Here is a 20,195-nt window from a genome sequence, read left to right on the forward strand (position 1 = left end):
ATTCCAAATAGATTACATGCTTCACTCAAAGGAAGACAATGGGTAGTATCTCTTGAATGTTTGCATTTGCTGTGGTTTGTGGCTTAGCTTGAATTTGACTCGGAGTGGGTTATTCAATAAAACCATGTCTCAACATAGTGTGGACCAAATCAATAATCAATCTGTGGAATCGATATGCCTGAAATGAAAACTGAAACTCTACGTGCCAAGACTAATTTGTTTATTTACTTTATGAACTTGCTCGGTATACAGGCTCTTTTTTAAAAAAAAATAAGATCAGCAATTATGATATTACTGGGCCATAGATTATAATATTGCATACAAATAATCAGACTTAGGTTGTCATACTTTGGAAGAAGGCTCTTAAGAGCTAGATAATTGTCTGAAGAGGACAACAGGGCAGTTGGAGACCACACTGAATGGTGCATTCAGGAAAACTGGGCATGTGGTAAAACTGGGGTTGTTTCTTCAGATCTTCTTTCTTGATCATCAGGATTTCTTTGGGCAGCTTGGAGAGGAATTTCCTGCTTGCGCAAGGTATGTTCTCCAAAGGACTGTCCAAGCTGAAGGAACGGACAGTTTTTTTCTTGTTTTGAGTGGAAAAACTCAAGGCAGAAGGCAAGTCACAGTTGGTCAGATGTCGGCTGTTTTCTGTGAAGCCCTCATCTAAATGAGGCTCTTTGGCCTTTGGGATGTATGCGTTCAATAGTGACAACGAAGAGTTGAGAGATCCTCTACGAGGCTGCATGGTTATTCTGCTGAAAGGGACCACTTTACCCTTTTCTTTCTCTGTGAAAATAGGCGGAGCGATGCCCGCTGCTTTTGAACTGGAGTTGGTTAATTGATTGGGGATTTGGGCCTTCTCCTCTGGGATGAGGAGAGATGGATTGGAGATGTTCACTGCCGTCTGTTGGATGAGGGCCCAGTCTTGCTGAATATCCTCTCGGGTGGTGAACTGAGAAGTTACCGTGAAACGAATGATCAACTTCTCCTGGATGGTTGCCGGGATGACAAACAGCTTTCCTGATTTGTTCAGGTCTTTTAAGAGCTTCTCGGTCATCCAGTTGGGACCCTGTTGGGAAAACATTAGAGTTTCTCATAATAGCCACTGGGAAAGAATCAAAGATACATACCTGTCAGGGTTCTGGCAGTTACCTCCAATTAAATCATGAGTCTCGAGCCAAACTTCCAAAACTTCAAAAGGATTTATTGGGAGTTAAAAGGTCCAGCACTGCCTGGGTGTAGCCAACTCTGAGACACATCATTCATTGTCACCCTTGACCCTGGTTTTCCCCCACCCCTCTGGGTGTATCATAATTCATACTCTCCAATGGGACACGTCCATAGCCAAGAGTTATCAATCATACTCTCCAGTTAGAATTTTGTGCAGCAGAAACTTCAGTCACCTAGTTACTATCTTTGAAAACTATTTATGGAATGCACTTTTGATTTCCAAGCTGCCGCACTGCTCCCCCCTCCCTTTCTGTTGGCAACTCTAAAAAGACCATAGAAATATTTCATGAGTTGACACATACCCATGTACCGTTGAAAGGCATTAATAATGCTGTTTTGTCTTTTTTGTTATTTCACCGCCATTCCATATATACTCTTATATACTAGTCTCCCCAGCTGCAACCAATGAGGAGGATCATGGCCGCTTCCTCTCTTGTAAGTCAAGTTGTTGCCTCCTCTCTTCCTCCCTGCGTGCCCTAAGATGGAGAGGGGATGGGCCTGGGTCCTTCTCTGACTGCCCAGCCGGCCTCTGCCCTTCCCCAGCCTCCTCCACAACCTCTGGAGCCACACCTCCACTCCCAGTCGGCTGTTCCTCCTCTCCCTCGGAGTCCGACTCTAACAAGGGCATGACACAGTTATTAACTTGTTTGAATCCCACCACTGGGTATATGGTCTCCTGCTTGAGCAGGGGGTTGGACTAGAAGACCTCCAAGGACCCTTCCAACTCTGTTACTCTGTTATTCTGCTATAACTGTCAACTTGACGCTGTTCTAAGGAGCTGGAATTCAGTGCCCATCATTCCCCGCCAGCATGTTGGAGGAGAATGATGGGGTTTGAAGTCCAATGCACAGAGAGGGAAGCTGTTGTGGTTAGCCAGCAGCAGGTGTGGATGGCTGAGAAGACTGAGGACTCAGATGAGGGGCCAGGACCACTAGGGAGTGGACTGCTGCCTTCAGAGATTGTGGGGGCTGGCAGCAGCAATGAGGAGGTTCCCGAGGAGCCTGTGCTAAATGCTCGTGCGCACAGGATTACTCATAGGAAAGAGTAGCTACAACAGCATAGGAGACTTAGGAGTAAGGCTGCAAGGTAATGGCCCCTCCTTCAAGAAGATAAAAGCCAGCTGTGAAGTGAACATTCTTTGCAGAAGGCAAAGACGTTTTGAAACTCCAGCCTCGTGGACATTCCAGAATCCTGAGTTTGTATTTGAAGATTCTTGTATTGCAAATTATTTCTTGTCTGTTATCTTTTGGCAAGACACGCACAGTTTGGCAAGGCTTGTGCTTATCACAGCTAATTATTTTGCAGAAGCATTAAAAGGTTTCTGTTCTCTTTGGATTGTATTTGATTTGTTGGAAAAGGGCGTGGGTCCGAACAGTAGCCCACTACAAGAGAATGGCATATGTTATAGTAAAATACAATAGGGAAATGTTACCTTTAGGCGAAAAACAACTAGTCCGAGATGCCTCTTAGCCGGGATTTCAAACAAGGGGTTGCTTCTGAGCAGTGACTCAAAATACTTGGCCATTTCAGTGCCCTGGGATTACCGAAAACAAAGCCAGCAATTAATTCCAATAGCAGAGCTATGCTGACAAATCTTTGAACCGTCTACACAGGGTTGCCTGTAATTTGTAGGAGAGCAGATTGCTGCATTCAGGTAGTTCCTCAACTTACGCCCCCAAATATATGTTGCTAAGTGAGACCTTGGTTCAGGGAGTTTGGCCGCCGTTTTATGACTTTCCTTGCCACCGTTGCTCAGCGAAACACTGCTGTTGTTAAATTAGCAACACGGTTGTTGAACAAATCTGGCTTCCTCATGGACTGTGCTTGTCAGAAGGTCACAGAATGACACACACACACCCAGGAACCGCACTGCAACCGTCATAAAGCTGAACCAGTGGTCAAGCCTCCGAATGTCAATCACGGGACTACAGGGATGCTGCAATGGTTGTGAGTATGAAAAGAGCTCATAAGTCACTTTTCCAGTGCTGTTGTAACTTTGACCGGTCACTAAATGAACCATCGTAAGTCGAGGACTACCTGTATTTTGTAGGACCCGAGAAAGTTTCCCCTTAGAGCTTATCTCATAGCTGGAGTCTCTCCCACCTAAAGATGACGTCCAGTGATTTATTTTTTTTAGCCAATTCCAACCTCAAAATTCAGCAGGATTTTTTTTAATAAATAATTTTTTTATTTTTAATATAATCATTCCATCTTCAGTTGAACAGTGTGCTGTCTGGGTACAAATATCTTTGTCAAACAATAATCAAAACTACAACTTCCTTCATTAAATTACTATTGATTCTGCAATCTTTAATAATATTCCACATATTAATTCTACAATATTAGCATAATAATATCCAACATACTAGTCATATCATTAAGTGTTGTACCTTATGATTCTTGACAAAGAGTATTTGCACCAAGACAAATTCCTTGTGTGTCCAACCACACTTGGCCAATAAAGAATTCTATTCTATTCTATTCTATTCTATTCTATTCTATTCTATTCTATTCTATTCTATTCTATTCTATTCTATAATATTTAACATATCTTCTTTATTTTGTTTCCCTATTTCTAACTTCCACCTTTATTATTTAACCATTGGTAAAATAGATCCCATACCATAAAGTAGTCAGTTTGCTCTCTCTCCTTAATTGCCAGCGTTAATCTATTCGTTTCCGCACACTCTAATATTTTCCTAATCACATTCTCATCTGTAGGGGTCTCTTCACTCTTCCAATTTTGTGCAGATACAATTCTAGCTGCAGTTAATTAATGCATGGATAATTAAATATGCCTTCCCTTTACTGTAAGTTTCAGGTAAAATCCCCAATATTTCTGGTTTTAAATCAATAGGCTGCTTTATCGTCTTTTCCAGCCACATATGTATTTTTGTCCAATATTGTTTTGCTTCCGCATCAGGAAGGTATTCTTATTTACATTTATTTTTCTAATTCACTTACGTGTCTGACATGGTCCTGAAGCTTTTTCACACCAAATGAGCGAATCACAAACCAGAGTTTTAGAGAGCGAAACCTTCGGCTCAGCGGGATTTGCCAATGCTGCAAAGGAAACCATACTTTTTAAATAAGAATAAATTATTATTAATGTATAGGGTTTCCTGCCTGAGCAAAGGGTTGGACTAGAAGACATCCAAGGTCCCTTCCAATTCTGTTATTCTGTTTAATGGCTCAGATAAAAGGGAAGAGGTGGGCAGCTCAGTGGAAATTTATTGTTGAATTGAAGGACCGTATGGCAAGGTTCACAGGCTGGCCCCAATCGTGGTTTGTTCAACCATGGTTTATTTCATGAATCGCAGCTGCATAATTGCATAACTCGATACACTAGCCAGAAAGCAAATGGACTACCTTATCACTCAACAACAGTTCTGAACCAACCAGCATGAAATGACAGCAAAGTTGTTTAAGATTTAGTTAAAATCACATATTAATGGAAAGCATTAAACAAAAGCTAATTTTGACTTGTTAAAATTACTAATTTCTACTGCATCCCTTTCAACTTGACAATTGGACTCTTTGTGTGTTTTGCACAGACACACACCTTCAAGCTGAGTCTCATGCAATAACAAATCTATAGATTGTGTCTAAAAGTAAAATAAGTTAGCTGCCCATTTTTCAAGTGGGAGACGAGCTAGGAAAATGCTACCAATCTACTTCACAAATTCCATTCTCTTCTGAATCTCATTTTGATTCCTTTCATTGCTGGTTTCTTTTTTTGCAGGGGGGTGGGATTTTTGTGCCCTCTTCTTCCTTAAGGATAAGCTGAAAGTTCTCACCATGAAATCAGTCGCTGATCCAGAATTTGGGTGTCTGAGATAGACAGGGTTAACACTGAAAGTTTGCTGGAGCTTGTATTTATCTTTAACCCTTTTAGAAGACGAAAAAAAGAGAACAAGATAAGCTGATTGGGAAGAACTCCACGGATTGGGAATGTCAGGCGGGTGAGGGATGGAGAATGTTTTTGGCACTCACCAGAACGCTGTGCAATCAAAATGAACCATCATCCATTTGGAAGGATTGAAGGCAAACGAATCGGCATATTCAATTCCCTTGAGAAAAAATCGGTATTCTGGACACAGAAATGCTGTTCCAGCGTAGGCAGCGTCAACATGAAGCCAAAGACCTTCTTTAGCACCTGGAGAGAAATCATCATCATCTTTTAATTAGCCCATAATCCCTTGCGGTGTGGAGACTGGACAACTGAATGGATCTAGCAGAGTGTTTACTGGCCGGATGCCCCTCCTGTCGCCAATGTGGAGGTTTGTTCAGCGGATATTGATCTGACCCAAACCTGGTTCCAAGGTGTTGTGGTTAGCTGGCAGCAGGTGCAGATGGCTGAGGAGAGCGAGGACTCAGATGAGGGGCCAGGACCATGAGGGAGTGGAGTGCTGCCTTCAGAGATTGTGGGGGCTGGCAGCAGCGATGAGGAGGTTCCTGAGGAGCCTGTGCCAAGTACACGTGTGTGCAGGGCTGCTCATAGGAAAGAGCAGTTACAACAGCACAGGCAACTCGGGAGTAAGGCTGCAAGGTAATGGCCCCTCCTTCAAGAAGATAAAAGCCAGCTGTGAAGCGAACGTTCTTTGCAGGAAGCAAAGTCATTTTGAAACTCAGCCTCGTGGACATTACAGTTGGCATTTGAAGACTCTTGTAAACGATTTCTTATCTGTTGTTTTTTGGCAGACTTGAGAAAACTTGGCAAGGTTCTTTCTTGTTGGAGCTAATTAGTTGGAAACAGCCTTTTATCTGTGAAGAAACGGGATTCTTAGCTTACACATAAAAAGGTTATACTGCTGCCTTTGTCTTATGTTTGCTCTCTTGGAATCAGGTTTGGGTCAGAACACAAGGAAGCAAACACGAGACAAAGGTAACAGCACAACCTTTTAATGTTTCTTTACAAATCCCGTTCCTTCACAGGTAAAAGGCTGCTTCAAATCAATTAGCTCCGATAAAATTTCGCAAGGCTGCCAAGAACACCAGATAAAGTTACTAAGCAATAATTCCAACACAAAGAGTCTCCAAACACCAACTCAGATATTCCTAACATCCACCAGGCTCGAGTGTAAAACTTCTTTGCCTTCTGCAAAGAACCACGGTTTCTTGAAGAGGGGCAGCCTTACTCCCGAGTCATTCATGCTGCTGCAGCTGCTCTTTCCTTCCAGCAGGCCACGGGCTCCTCGGGGACCTCTTCATTGCTGCCGCCAGCCACCACACTCTCCAAAGGCAGCATTCCACTCCCTGATGGTCCTGGCCCCATCCCTGCCTCGCACACAGGCCCCTCATCTGAGTCCTTGCTCTCTGAGACCTCAGCCATCCCCACCTGCTGCCAGCGAACCACAACAGATATATTCTCATTGTGCCCAGAGAGTAAAATATCTGTCTCTACTTAAGATCGAACTCACAGCCTCCTGATCTCTGAGCCACTGCACCACTCCTAGCACCTGGAGAGAAATCTGTGTCCAAAAATCCCATTTTATTGGATGGCTGATCATATGCAAACCCCCAAAGGACATGATATTTATTTATTTGTTGGTTGGTTAAATATATTTCCTGCCTATCTCACCCTGTGGCTACTCCAGACAGTTTATAATAATAGAAAGCAAGAAAATGAAAGAAGTGTAAACAGAACAGAAATAAAATAATAGAACAGTGAAATTAACAATGAAAATGAACAAGAGAATGCATCCATACGATAACCAAAAAAATAGACAGATGTCAGGATTCCAGCAGTTACCCCATTTAAATTGTGAGTTTCAAGCCAAACTTCCAAAACTTAAAAAGGATTTATTGGGAGTGAACATGTCTGGCACTGCCTGGGTGTAGCCGACTCTGAGACACATCATTCATTGTCACCCTTGACCCTGGTTTTCCCCCACCCCCCTGGGTGTTTCATAATTCATATTCTCCAATGAGACACATCCATAGTCCAGAGTCGTCAATCATGCTCTCCAGTTAGAATTTTGTGCAGCAGAAACTTCAGTCACCTAGTTACTATCTTTGAAAATATTTATGGAATGCACTGTCGATTTCCAAGCTGCTGCACTGCTCCCCCCTCCCTTTCTGTTGGCAACTCTAAAAAGACCATAGAAATATTTTATGAGTTGACAACAGATGGAGACCAGAGTGAAAAGGGAAGCAGGACGCCAGCTCAGGAATTCTGGGAGTTGAAGTCCACAAGTCATAAAGCCGTCATAGTTGCCCATCCTGCTCTACGATATCTAAGCAAGAGGTTCCTTCAGGATTGTCCTGAATGAAGGAGCTGCACTGAGAAATCCCTCTGAAAGATCCCGAAGCATTTCTCTTCTACTTCCCTGATCTGCCCTGGGAGATCAGGGATCTGAGAATACAGGTAGTCCTCGACTTATAACTGCTCACTCAGTGGCCATTCAAAGTTACAACGGCACTGAAAAACGTTCTTCATGGTTACAACCATTGTAGCATCCCTGTGGTCATGTGATTTACATTTGGATGCTTGACAACTGACTCACGTTTATGACGGTTTGCATTGCAACCTTCTGACCAGCAAAGTCAATGGGGAAGCCAGGTTCGCTTAACAACCGGGTTACTAATTTAACAACTGCTAGAGATCCACTGAGCAAATGTGGCGAGAAAAGTTGTAAAATGGGGCAAAAACTCCCTTAACAAAGGTCTCACTTAGCAACATAAATTTTGGGCTCAGTTGTGGTCGTACGTCGAGGACCATCTGTACTAGGAGGAGAAGCAGGCTTAGTTAACAACTAGATTTCCCAGGAAGGACCTTTTAGATAAGTGGGGTGTATAATTACTTACATATTGGACCTAGTTCTGAAAGGCAGTCAAAAGCACACACACCAGTTGTTCCGAGAGTCGCACAAACCTAGACAAAACCAGAAATTTATTAAAATGTTTAAAAAATAAATAAATTAGAAACTTAATTTAAGTTTCTTAAATTAAATTATCTTCTTAACTTAAGGGGAATTGGAAAAATAGTATCTTCCTTCCTTCCTTCCCTTCCTTCCTTTCTTCTCTCCCATCAAACTCCTTCCTTCCTTCTATCATCATCTTCCTTCCTTCCTTCCTTCCTTCCTTCCTTCCTTCCTTCCTTCCTTCCTTCCTTCCTTCCTTCCTTCCCTTCCTTCCTTCCTTCCCTTCCTTCCTTCCTTTCTTCTCTCCCATCAAACTCCTTCCTTCCTTCTTCTATCATCATCTTCCTTCCTTCCTTCCTTCCTTCCTTCCTTCCTTCCTTCCTTCCTTCCTTCCTTCCTTCCTATTTTTGGATACATCAGACTGTAGAACTCTTGGGCCCATAACATCTAATTATCTACACACACTTATATTTCACAATGGATTAAAAACCTTTCAGTCTATCTCGGTGTGATTAGCTCTTCCCCTATTCATTATCCGTTTTTAATTTTTTTCCCCTGTTTTTGTACTTTAACTGATATATAGTTCGTGCTTTCTTAGATCCGCTGCCTACAGTATTGCAATTTGAAAAAGGGAAAGTTCTTTGACGAATTAAACATAATAAAAACAATGATATGTATTTGTTAAACATTAAACCCATCTGCAAACGGCCACAAACGCAGGTCATTATTTTTTTGTAACTTTGAATGGTCCTAAGTCAAGGACGACGCAAATCTCCCTTTAACTCTGCGATAGGGTAGCAGGAAAAAATCCCTGCTTGCTTTTCAGATGGGATGGAGCAACGTCATACCACCCAGAGAGAGCGAGAACAAACAACACTTACAAAGATAGGCACCAAACCACGGCTACGATCCTCCTCCATAGCTTTGCTCAGGGTTTCACCTCTCAAGGCAAAATTCTCATCCACCGGCAGAAACCTCATTTTCACAAGGGAAATCAAACCTGCCTTTTCGACGGAGGAATGAGCCTGGATAAACAAGACACTGATTGGAGACAATCCGTGGAGGATGACAGAATGAAGGATAACAGGAAAGGACCTTTGAGGTCTTCTAGTCCAACTTTCTGCTCAAACAGGAAACGCTATGCTATTCCAGGCAAATGGCTGCTCGATCTTTTCTTAAAAACCTCCAGTGTTGGAGCATTCACAACTTCTGGGGACAACTTGTTCCACTGATTTATTGTTCTAACTGTCAGGAGATTTCTCCTTAGTTCTAGGTTGCTTCTGTCCTTGATTAGCTTCCTTTGCATCCTTTCCTGTCTGCGTCTCAGGTGCCTCAAACCTACCATTCCTAGGCAAGGCTGCCTCCTGCTGTTCAGAAAATATATATGGGGAAACACAGAATAATAAATAAGGAAGAATTTACCAGCCGAGTGTTTTTTCTCCTGTGGGACTGGTCTGTCAGGGCAACCTGGTCTACCCAATTCTGGGATGAAGCATACCGATCCCACCAGAAAAAAACACTTACTCTCCCCTGCTATAGCCAACAAAGCAAGGGAAGCCCGTGGGTTAGAGGTTAATACATCTACCTAATATGTATGTAGCCCGGGTTCGAATCTCAGAAGGGTATGGCTAGCTGATGAGAGCTAAATAGCTTGAAATAGATCTATACTAGTCTCCCTTTATTTCTTTGTTGGTAAAACATACATTTAACAATTTACGAGTTGGTTAGTTAAACCTGTTGCATGTCCTGTTCCCATCGGAGAACACAGCTGCATGAAAAAAGCCGATGTTCCAGGCTCCGATGTATTTACATGTGTGAAAGAGGTGGATGTGCATGTGACAGATATGAACAGGAAGCAGGAAGTAATGGGTGGAAGCTTAATAAAGAGAGATCCAACCTAGAACTAAGGATAATTTCCTGACAGCAAGAACAAGTAATCAATGGAATGGTTTTTGCCTCTAGATGGGTGCTCCATCACTAGAGGCTTTCAAGAAAAGATTGGACATCCATTTTGTCCAGAATAGGGTCCCCTGCTAGAGCAGAGGGTTGGACTAGATCAGTGGTCACCAACCTGTGGGTGGTCTGTGACAAAATTTTGGTGGTCTGCAGAAAAATGTCACCCCAAAGCAATTAATCTAGGCTGCGTGGGAACACAAGAGTTGTGTCACTTGCATTGTGAACAACACAAGGTAGTGAGGGGAGTGGGGAAAGGGCAGACGGGGGGAACTTGCCCCATGCGCCTCGCCTGGCCACCCGGCTGCTTCTTTCTGCTTCTTTCTTCTGCTTTTGGCTGCATGCAAAGAAAACAGCCAAAGTCTTTCTTTCTCTCCCCCAAACTCTGCCAGAAGTGAGTCTTTGGGACCCTGCAAGTCCTCCTGCTCCTGCTGCCAGCATGACAAACCTCACAAAGACTCATTTCTGGCGGAGTTTGGGGGAGAAAAAGAAAGACTTCTGCTGCTGCTGCTGCTTTCCTTGCATGAAGCCAAAAGTCTTTCTTTCTCTCTCCCCCTGAGAACAGAGCTGGAGACGGTATCCTGCGATCCCAAATAAAGAATGATCGATCAGTAGGCAAACGGGGTGGGGAATTTTCCTGCAGACTTTTTTTGGGATTTTCCCAGAGTCTCTGGTCCGCAGGATTTAAAATTATGAGTTTGGTGGTCCCTGAGGTCCAAAAGGTTGGCAACCCCTGGACCAGATGACCTTCAAGGTCCCTTCCAACGGTTATTCCGTATTCTATTCTGCATTTCTATTTCTAGGGCATAGTTATGGCCACCGTCATTTTTGGCTTCTCTTCCCTGCCTCTGTTGACCATGATTATTATTATTTCCCCAGATGGGGTTCCAGTAAAAACTTAACAACTTCACACAGAATGTATATGTAGTAAGAACTCACCTGATCAGAAGCATAGGCGATGAGGCGAGAATTCAGAATGGAATCATCTGCATTTGGCTCAGAGGTTTTCATTTCAAGAATTTTATTCTTTCTGGCTGCTAGGAGAGCGATTAGAGTTGATTCACTAACTGTGCTCTATAGGGAGAAGAGGAAAAAAAAATCCCTCTAACAATAGCTTATATTTGATGTGAAAAATATCCTAGTCCCTCCAAATGTCAAGAAGATCCTAGGACTATGTCCAAACTCCAAAGGTCATAATCTACGTTGCAACCTCCTTCCCATTTTCCCCCATCAAATGTTTGCTGACTTTCTAACGGCAGAAATTATAGATCACTTCATCTTAGAGCAATGGTACACACACACTTCACTCCTCCAGATATTTTGGCCCATAATCCTTTGCCATCGCCATGCAGAATTGAAAGCTGAAAGATCTGGAGAACACTGGACTGCATCTCCTCTGTCATTCCAGAGACAGTCTATTAGTCACAAATAATATTCACTTCTCAAAGCGCTCCGCTTTTATTGTGTCTGTGGTCTCTGCAAGAATCTGATTATGAAATCTTACTGCAGACGGGCAAATGACACCTGTAGTTCCTGGCTGAAGGAAGATTTATGACTTCCTGCAAATCAGCCTCTCTGTAGCCACTTAATTACAGGTACTCTTCAACGTATAACCACCTTTGAGGCCAGAATTAGCATTGCTAAGCAAGGGGCTAAAATGTATAAACTTCTATTAAAATTTGAAATGGAAGAAGAACAAGTAAAAAGAATGTACGATAACATGGGGTACAAAAATTGGTGAGAGTATGCAGATACTGTGATACCTCAGAATTCATCTTAATTGCTTCCGGGAGATGTGATAAGTACCAAAAGTGATGAGTACCAAATTTTTCCCATAAGGAACAAGGCAGCTGACGCTGACAGGTTCTAGCCTGTGCGTTGAGTAGCAAACAAGCAATGAGTACTGGGACAAAGTTTTCAGGTCAAAATGCATTGCGTGTCAGATTCAATGAGTTTCAAAGCAGTTGAGTACCAAGGTACCACTGTAGAAGAATGGGAAAATATGAAAGAATTTAAACTTACATTGTGTTATAATCTTACAGAGAAGGTTCATAAAAGGATGTTCTGTTGGTATACGACACCAGAAAATTTATTCAGAAGGTATAAAGGCATTTTAAATTTGTGTTGGAACTAGAGAGTAGATGGCCTCTAAGATCCTCTCCAATTCTATGATTTCCAACCTTCCTGCAAGTGAGTTTTGGAATTTGTTGCGCCAACATATTTGGACGTCACCAAATTGGCCAAAGGACTACCAGAGGCAGCTATGTGTTCTAAGCAGGCTAACTCATTGCTCGCTCCTGGAGTTTGATTCTGATTGGCTCCAGGTTAATTCAGCCTTCCCTCCTTCCCAGGTGGGTAAAATGAGGACCCAGATTGTTGGGGGCAATAGGCTGACTTTGTAAACCGCTTAGAGAAGGCTGCAAAGCACTGCAAAGCGGTATATAAGTGCTATTGCTGTGCTCAGATTAACAACAGTGAACCTTGAGAATCAGTCACATGGGAAATGGGTAGGCACATTAAATCACTCACTCAACCGATCAATCCATTAATCTACTCGTTTACCTGCAAAATGCCACCACCTTTGCTGCCTGGATGATAATGCAAGAATGTTTCCGGAAGACCCATCATTTGAGCCAACCAATCCATCACGTTCATTTCCAGTTCTGTGCAAGCTGGACTGGATGCCTTAAAGGAAGAAAATACAGTGAGTAACAGCATCGCATTGGATGAAGGTGAGGAGCTCTTGATGTAGCAATGCTTAATGTTTTTTTTTCTTTCAGCACATTGCACGGGGTTGTAGCCAAAACCTGGCTATCTTAAAGCAACCAAATCCCTTTGAAGATGCAACATTCTTTTGCTTTTGCACACGACAGATAGATTGTGTTCTTCATACTTTGCCTAACAGCCGTGGGCAAAAGCAGAACCAGAAGTTTACATTGTAAAGACTAGACAAAGAAAAGGGAAGACACGTGACATTGGAATATTTCAGATAAACCCATCTCTGTGCCCTTTCTTATTATTTATCACTTGTCCCTACTAAATAAGCTTGCCAGCTGTGTTATGTCTGATATATGGTGGGTGGACAGAAACAGTTTGGTTTGCTTGACCACAGGTTCTTGGCTGAATCTTCTCCCTGTGGCCACTCTGGGTCAGTTTGGCTGCTCTGAATGTTTTCTTCCAAGGGCATTTTAAGGAGTTTGTCTACTCTAGGAGACATTGGAGTACTCATCTCAAATGACCTAAGTGCTAGAGTCCACTGTAACTACATAGCCAAAAAGGCATTAAGAGTTGTTAATCTAACCCTACGTAGCTTTTTCTCTGGTAATATCACACTACTAACTAGAGCATACAAAACATTTGTTAGACCTATACTTGAATACAGCTCATCAGTCTGGAACCCATATCATGTATCTGATATTAACACAATTGAAAAAGTCCAGAAATATTTCACAAGAAGAGTTCTCCACTCCTCTACTCATTGCAGAATACCTTATGCCACCAGACTTGAAATTCTAGACCTCGACAACCTAGAACTACGCTGCCTCCGGTCTGATCTAAGTATAGTATATAAAATCATACATTGCAATGTCCTACCTGCAAACGAATACTTCAGCTTCAACCATAACAACACAAGAGCACACAATAGATACAAACTCAAGGTTAACCGCACCAAACTTGATTGCAGAAAATACGACTTCAGCAACAGAGTGGTCAATATCTGGAATACTCTACCTGACTCTGTGGTTTCTTCCCCAAACCCCAAAAACTTTAACCTTAGACTGTCTACTGTTGACCTCACCCCTTTCCTAAGAGGTCTGTAGGGAGCGTGCATAAGCGCACCAATGTGCCTACCGTCCCTGTCCTATTGTTCCTTTTATTTTTCTTATATGTATCCATTTCATGTATTCCTAACTATGTTTATACTTATACCTATTATCTTATAATCGCTTGGCAAATCAAATAAATACTAAATACATCTCATAGGTTTACATGCTGAAGGGACCAGCTCTACAGTTCTTACTTCTATGTCGGTGGTGGCAAACTTTTGGCTCTCTGTGGGCATGCACGCCATTACCCCAGCTCAGCTCTGCCACACATGCGCACACGCCTCCTGCCAGCCAGCTGATCTTCTGGTCTCTGCCGTGCATCTGCAGGGGGCGGGGCATGAGGGGGGCAGAGCACATGAGTGGGTCAGGGCACATAAGGGGGGTGGGGTGCATACACAAGGGGCGCACACATGCATGCATAGGAGCATACATGTGAATGCAGGGGGGGCGCATGCATGAACAGCGCACGTTACATTTTGGGTAAGCGCGCAATGGGCACTCGGTGCCAAAAAGGTTTACCATCACTGTTCTGTATTATTTGTTCCTGATGTTGTTGTGGGCCAAACCTGGGCACCAGGCTTCACAAATTTTAGGTCTTTTCTTATGATTGTGTCTGTGGGTCTCCTATACACACAGGGCATCGCAGTTATGTTTGTGGCACAAGTCCCACAACCAAGTTCTTCCTTTACACACAGACAGGCCCTCAACATTTACTGCAATAATAGTCATTTGTGGACTGAAAAAGGTCCTTTGCAGAGGTAGTCCTCGACTTATAACCACAGTTGAGCTCAACATTTTGGTTGTTATGTGAGTCATTTGCTAACTTTGTCCCATTTTACAACCTTTCTTGCCACAGCTGCTAAGTGAATCACTGATATCAACATGATTGTTAAGTGAATAAAAACAAATCAATCAATCAAACTTGTTGACTAGAAACAATTCAGTGACAAAGGCCTTCTAAATAGTGAGAATCATTTAAATGATCCGTGAAGTGTAGGTAGCTCTCAACTTATGACTTCAGTTGAGCCCAAAATTTTTGTTGCTAAACAAATCAGTTGTTAAATGAGTTTTCCCCCATTTTATGACTTTTCTGGCCACAGTTGTTAAGTGAATCACTGCCGTTGTTAAGTTAGTGACACAGTTGTTAAGTGATTCTGGCTTCCTCGTTGACTTCACTTGTCAGATGGTCACAAAAGGGGATCACACATGACCCTGGAACACTGTAACCATCATAAACATGAGTCAGTTGACCAGAATTTTGATCAGGCGACCATGGGGATGCTGTAATGGTTGTAAGTGTGAAAAACGGACACTTTTTCAGTGCTGTTGTAACTTTGAACAGTGACAAAATGAACTGTTGTAAGTCAAGGACTACCTGTACCCCATCTGGCCACAGGTGGGACTGAGCTTTGGAGGTTTCCTAGGTTTAGTAGAGAACTCAGCTGTCATGTCTGTGGGGGAAGGATAAGTTGTCCCTGCAAGAGAAGGGAAACACCTCACCACTTAAAGTGCTTCCTCAAATTGTGGGCATTTTGTTTACTCGGAAGAGAGACTGCCTGTCGCATCGTGCCTCCTCCTGCTAGCAGACTTCATTCCTAGCTACCGTCATTTCCTTCTGCTCGGCTTCTGAATAAGTTTTGTCATCGTGCAATTTTTACAGGCTTTCCTTACCACGTAATGCACAACTCAAGAGTAAACCAACTCATTGACCTTGCTGGATATCTCCTGATCCGTCGTAAGCAGACACCAGTCTTCTAGTGTGACCCCTTTCTAAGAGTTTGTCAGGAAAAATGATTTGTAGACAAATATTCTGAAATATAGATTGAGCAACCTACATACTGCTTCGCTGTTTATTAAGGCAGGAGTTTCTGAAAAAGCACCCAAAGTTTTGAGTCGGTTTGAAACCGAAAGCAAAGGCAGAACACTTGGCATTCTCCACACCTGGCTACTCGGTGTTTTTCAAACTTGGCAAAGTTATGTGAACTTCATTTCCCAGAATTTCCCAGTTACTATGCTTTAAATGCTATCGCTTTTCAGCTAACCTTCAAAAGATTCTCTCTCTCTTTTTTCTTATTTAGTTTAACCACGTGGAAAGTTTAAGGAATGTTATAGGTAATTGATCGATCCATGGTGCTTGTATATTATGACTGTATAAACTCTGAGCATGTGCAAAATGACCTTAACCACTATATTGCACTACCTGCTACATTGACACTATCTAATACTACTCTGCTTTATATGCAGTGTGTGAATTGTGATTTGCCCTGGAGTTTGTTTTGTGTGTGCGTGTGTGTGTTTGAGATGCTGGGGTTTTGAGCAGAAGATCTTAATGCTGGAATTACTTACCCAAGTAAATCCCAAACAGTTAATAGCATTTGCTAGCATATCTCCAAGGAGTGAAGGCCAGGAAGTCAGAGCTGGGAAATACGCGTGCATTTGTGGACTTTGCCAATGGACAACCTAAAAGAAGAGAGGAGCACAGAAAAATAAGATGAGCTGGCCCAGCATGAAATGAAGAGGATGGAAAGAAAGACAGGACAATGAAATTAAACTGTCCAGGCAAAAGAAAGGAAACTCTCGGGATTCTTATTTTTCTTTGTCCCCTGATAATGCAAAAATTGCTTGAACAGCTGGCTGTCCTTGGCTAATGCTGTTCTGGATTGGAAACTTAGCTATGTCAGAATAAGACAACAGCAAAGTACGTGCATAATGCTACCAAGAAAATGATATAGATCCATCCATAAAGACCTTAGGTTAACTGGAAGGAGATGTTGTCTTTAATCAAGAAGATAAATTGTGATGCAACAGGTAATTGTACAACTATCAGGTCTCATAGCCAATGAGGCAACCCTTCTTCACCTGTTGTGTGAGTATCTATCTATCTATCTATCTATCTATCTATCTATCTATCTATCTATCTATCTATCTATCATCCAGTAAGAACTTCTTTGTGTTTGGAGCAGCATTCTCTAACTCTCCAGATGTGTATTTGGGAGTTCCCTCCATGGCATCTGGAAGACTGCTGGGAAGGATGACTTCAAAAACCAGTAAAGATGGCTAATGGAATGTAACTGAGTGACAGTTACACTTGTTTAAGCCTAACACTGATCTCAATCATACAAACTGATGATCCTGCATTGTAAAGAGAAAATGGTGCTTGGTTCCGATTTGTCATATCTAACGAGGGAGGGCATGGAAAGTTGCTCAAAAAAAAGAGTCTGTTTTTTGTCACTGTTATCAAAACATATCTGATGCTGGGTGCAGTGATGAATCGGTACTGGCATATTCAGATCTGCTGTATAAAGATGTTCTCTGTGAGATGAAAGCGATAGCTGAAGAAACTCGCCAAGATTGTTCTTCTCCATTTTAAGAGCACTGAGAAATTAGACTGTCCTCCTCAGTTCAAGTATCACTCTCAGAGGTGAATTACCAAGGCATAAAAATATAGTTCTTTTGAGAAATCAACAGAATATATATCTGCAGCTAGATCCTTTATTTTGGTTAGAATTTCTCTTCTCCCTCAGATATCTGGGATATATAATATCATATATGATATTATGATATCATAATGACAGTTATGATATAATGACAGTTGCCTCCTGAAAAAGTATCTTTGGGACAGGAGACCCTATGTACTATTTCAGACAAATGGTTGTCCAATCTCTTCTTAAAAACCAAACTGTGACCAGCTGAATTAGGAACGGTAAATGTGTGTCACCCTTTAAAAAATTGTGCCATGACTCCTATCATCCCTGATCATGGGGCCATGCTTGCAAATGGATAGGAATCGGGATCCAATATCTGGGTCAATGGTTTCTGCGTGTTGACTGTATATGATATATATGTATATGTAAATGTAAATGTATATGTATATATGTATATATGTATATATGTATATATGTGTATATGTGTATATGTATATATGTATATATGTATATATGTATATATGTATATGTATATGTAGAATAGAACAGAACAGAACAGAATAGAATAGAATAGAATAGAATAGAATAGAATAGAATAGAATAACAGAGTTGGAAGGGACCTTGGAGGTCTTCTAGTCCCACCCCCTGCCTAGGGAGGAAACCCTACATCACTTCAAACAAATGGTTATCCAACATCTTTTTAAAAACTTCCAGTGTTGGAGCATTTACAACTTCTGGAGGCAAGTTGTTCCACTGGTTAATTGTTCTAACTGCCAGGAAATTTCTCCTTGGTTCTAAGTTGCTTTTCTCCTTGATTAGTTCCCACCTGTTGCTTCTTGTCCTGCCTTCAGGTGCTTTGGAGAATAGTTTGACTGACTCCCTCTTCTTTGTGGCAGCCCCTGAGGTGCATAGTAAGGTTGTCCAGTTCTCCATCCTTTCCTTTCTGCCCATTGGCCCTGCTGGTAAAGGTTCTAAGAGCTGAAGTCACATCACATCTAGAGAATGCTAGGAGGGGGGGGAGACCATTCCTTTACAAGCACCCCTTTTCTCACAACATGCACACCTGTCCTTACCCCAGGCATAATGATGTTCTCTATGTCTCTGAAGATATTATCCCAGCTTTCTGGCTCCAAGGGGGCTCCATCCGGCAACTGATCTCTCATGTAACCTGGTTGCACATTGGGATATACTCGCCGTTCCCGGATGTTGGTGAGGTACTGGCAGATGTAGTCCACCATCTCTTTCCCTAGGAAGCGGTAGCAAGGAGAGCTCACAAACACCATTCCTGCCCATTGGGGACATTTTGCACATCCATGTTGTGACTGCCATAACTTTGCACATATAGCACGATAAGCATCAATAGAATCTCTCTAAGAAGTTTGCCTACTGATGTCCTCAGAGCTAAACAGGAAATGAGTAGTCACAAATGCAGTCTTTAGCCACACATGCTTTACGTAAGTTTTATAGAGGGGTTTATTTCTGAGTAAATCTACATACACACACTGTATCTACACGCATACAGTGTCCAATCCCATATGCAGCCAACCATTGCAGCGAGTGAATGAAAAAGAATTTACCTGTAAGAAATCATGCCTATCTTTGGAGCTGCAAAATAAAGAAGAAAAGATATTTGCCTCTTCAAGAATTGGTGGAATCTAATTAGTCTGTGGAGATTCTCAGTCATCAAGGTCATGGTAATCAGATTCCAAAGGTGCTTTTTCAGGAGGCAACTGGACTTTCTTGTTTTTCTTTGAAGGCCTTTCACTTCTCATCCAAGAAGCTTCTTCAGCTCTGACTGAATCTTCCATTCTCCACTATCCTGTCAGAGCTGAAGAAGCTTCTTGGATGAGAAGTGAAAGGCCTTCAAAGAAAAACAAGAAAGTCCAGTTGCCTCCTGAAAAAGCACCTTTGGAATCTGATTACCATCAACTCCAGCTAGTATGGGAAGGAGTTGCAATCAGTTGATGTTTGGCAATATCCGAGGATCATACATCACCATGTCATGGCCAGTGGTGGAATAAGGCAGAAATAGGTTATATAGTCCCCTTCTAAGATGGTTTGAACAATTAGTCCTTCAATCCCTCTCGATCATCTGCATTGGCTGGTGCTGATGTCCTTGAGATCCAAGACCTCTGGAGGACACCTAAATGAACTCTTTGGGCGAAGGCTGGACTATCATAAGATGCTCCTAAAAAAATTGCAGGTAAACTATAAAAGCAGCAGCCTCCTCCTCTTAGATCAGTTTGCACCTGGTTTAGACAGGTGCTCTGTTTTTTAAACATGGGCGTTTCATTTCTGCAGCCATCAATAGTTGAGTGGACTTACCTGATCTTGTTCAGAAAATGGAAGTGAGCTGAATGCATCCCCGGCCCAAATGAGAATCCATTGTACAAATCTCCTTGCGTGCCCCTTCCCAGACTCACCTCTCCACCTGTATTCTTCCTGGTCCATGTAGGCTTTTTCAAAGACTGCTTCTTTCTCTAATGGTTATCTGTGGACTGCAGATAGCTATTTGCTCAGCTGAGTTGCCTTCATCCTGCACCCTTTTATATCTTCTATCTGCCATGTCTATCAAACGTTACGTCAGCAAATTATTAGGAAATCACCCTCTGATGAAACCTCCCCATTTGCTTCACGGGCTTTGATATTCAGCAAATTGGAGTCCCGTTCATTACATTACTACAGCAGGAAACAACATACATCCTGGCCAATAACAAACAGTAACAGTAATGGTGAAGCTAGTTAATCCACGCACAGAGACAGCACAGAAGAGCATTAAATTGTCAAATGCTTGGGTATTGAAAATAAATTCAGCAATCGTCTTCTAGGAAAATGCTGTATAATTAAACTACAGAAGACCAGATTTGGTTGGTTTTAGTTGATGCCATGTTTGG

At 42.2% G+C, this 20,195-nt stretch overlaps 1 protein-coding gene across 1 annotated transcript; it reads right to left on the bottom strand.

Moving 5' to 3' along the window:
• Positions 1-203: 203 nt before the first annotated feature.
• HDC (histidine decarboxylase) lies at positions 204-19,814 on the bottom strand. The gene is made up of 12 exons (XM_087972645.1): positions 19,725-19,814; positions 18,375-18,547; positions 16,223-16,336; positions 12,612-12,734; positions 10,989-11,123; positions 8,978-9,121; positions 8,041-8,107; positions 5,227-5,389; positions 5,031-5,121; positions 4,198-4,296; positions 2,666-2,767; positions 204-1,072 (listed from the first exon to the last, which is right to left on the bottom strand). Exons 1-12 carry the CDS (start codon positions 19,750-19,752, stop codon positions 371-373), a joined length of 1,941 nt encoding a protein of 646 aa, XP_087828771.1. The 5' UTR covers positions 19,753-19,814; the 3' UTR covers positions 204-370.
• Between the last annotated feature and the right edge of the window lie 381 nt (positions 19,815-20,195).

The sequence above is a fragment of the Notechis scutatus genome, chromosome 11 (assembly GCF_049901735.1).
Source record: "Notechis scutatus isolate UNSWTSFEM ecotype Mainland chromosome 11, rNotScu1.2, whole genome shotgun sequence".
NCBI classification, from domain to species: domain Eukaryota; kingdom Metazoa; phylum Chordata; class Lepidosauria; order Squamata; family Elapidae; genus Notechis; species Notechis scutatus.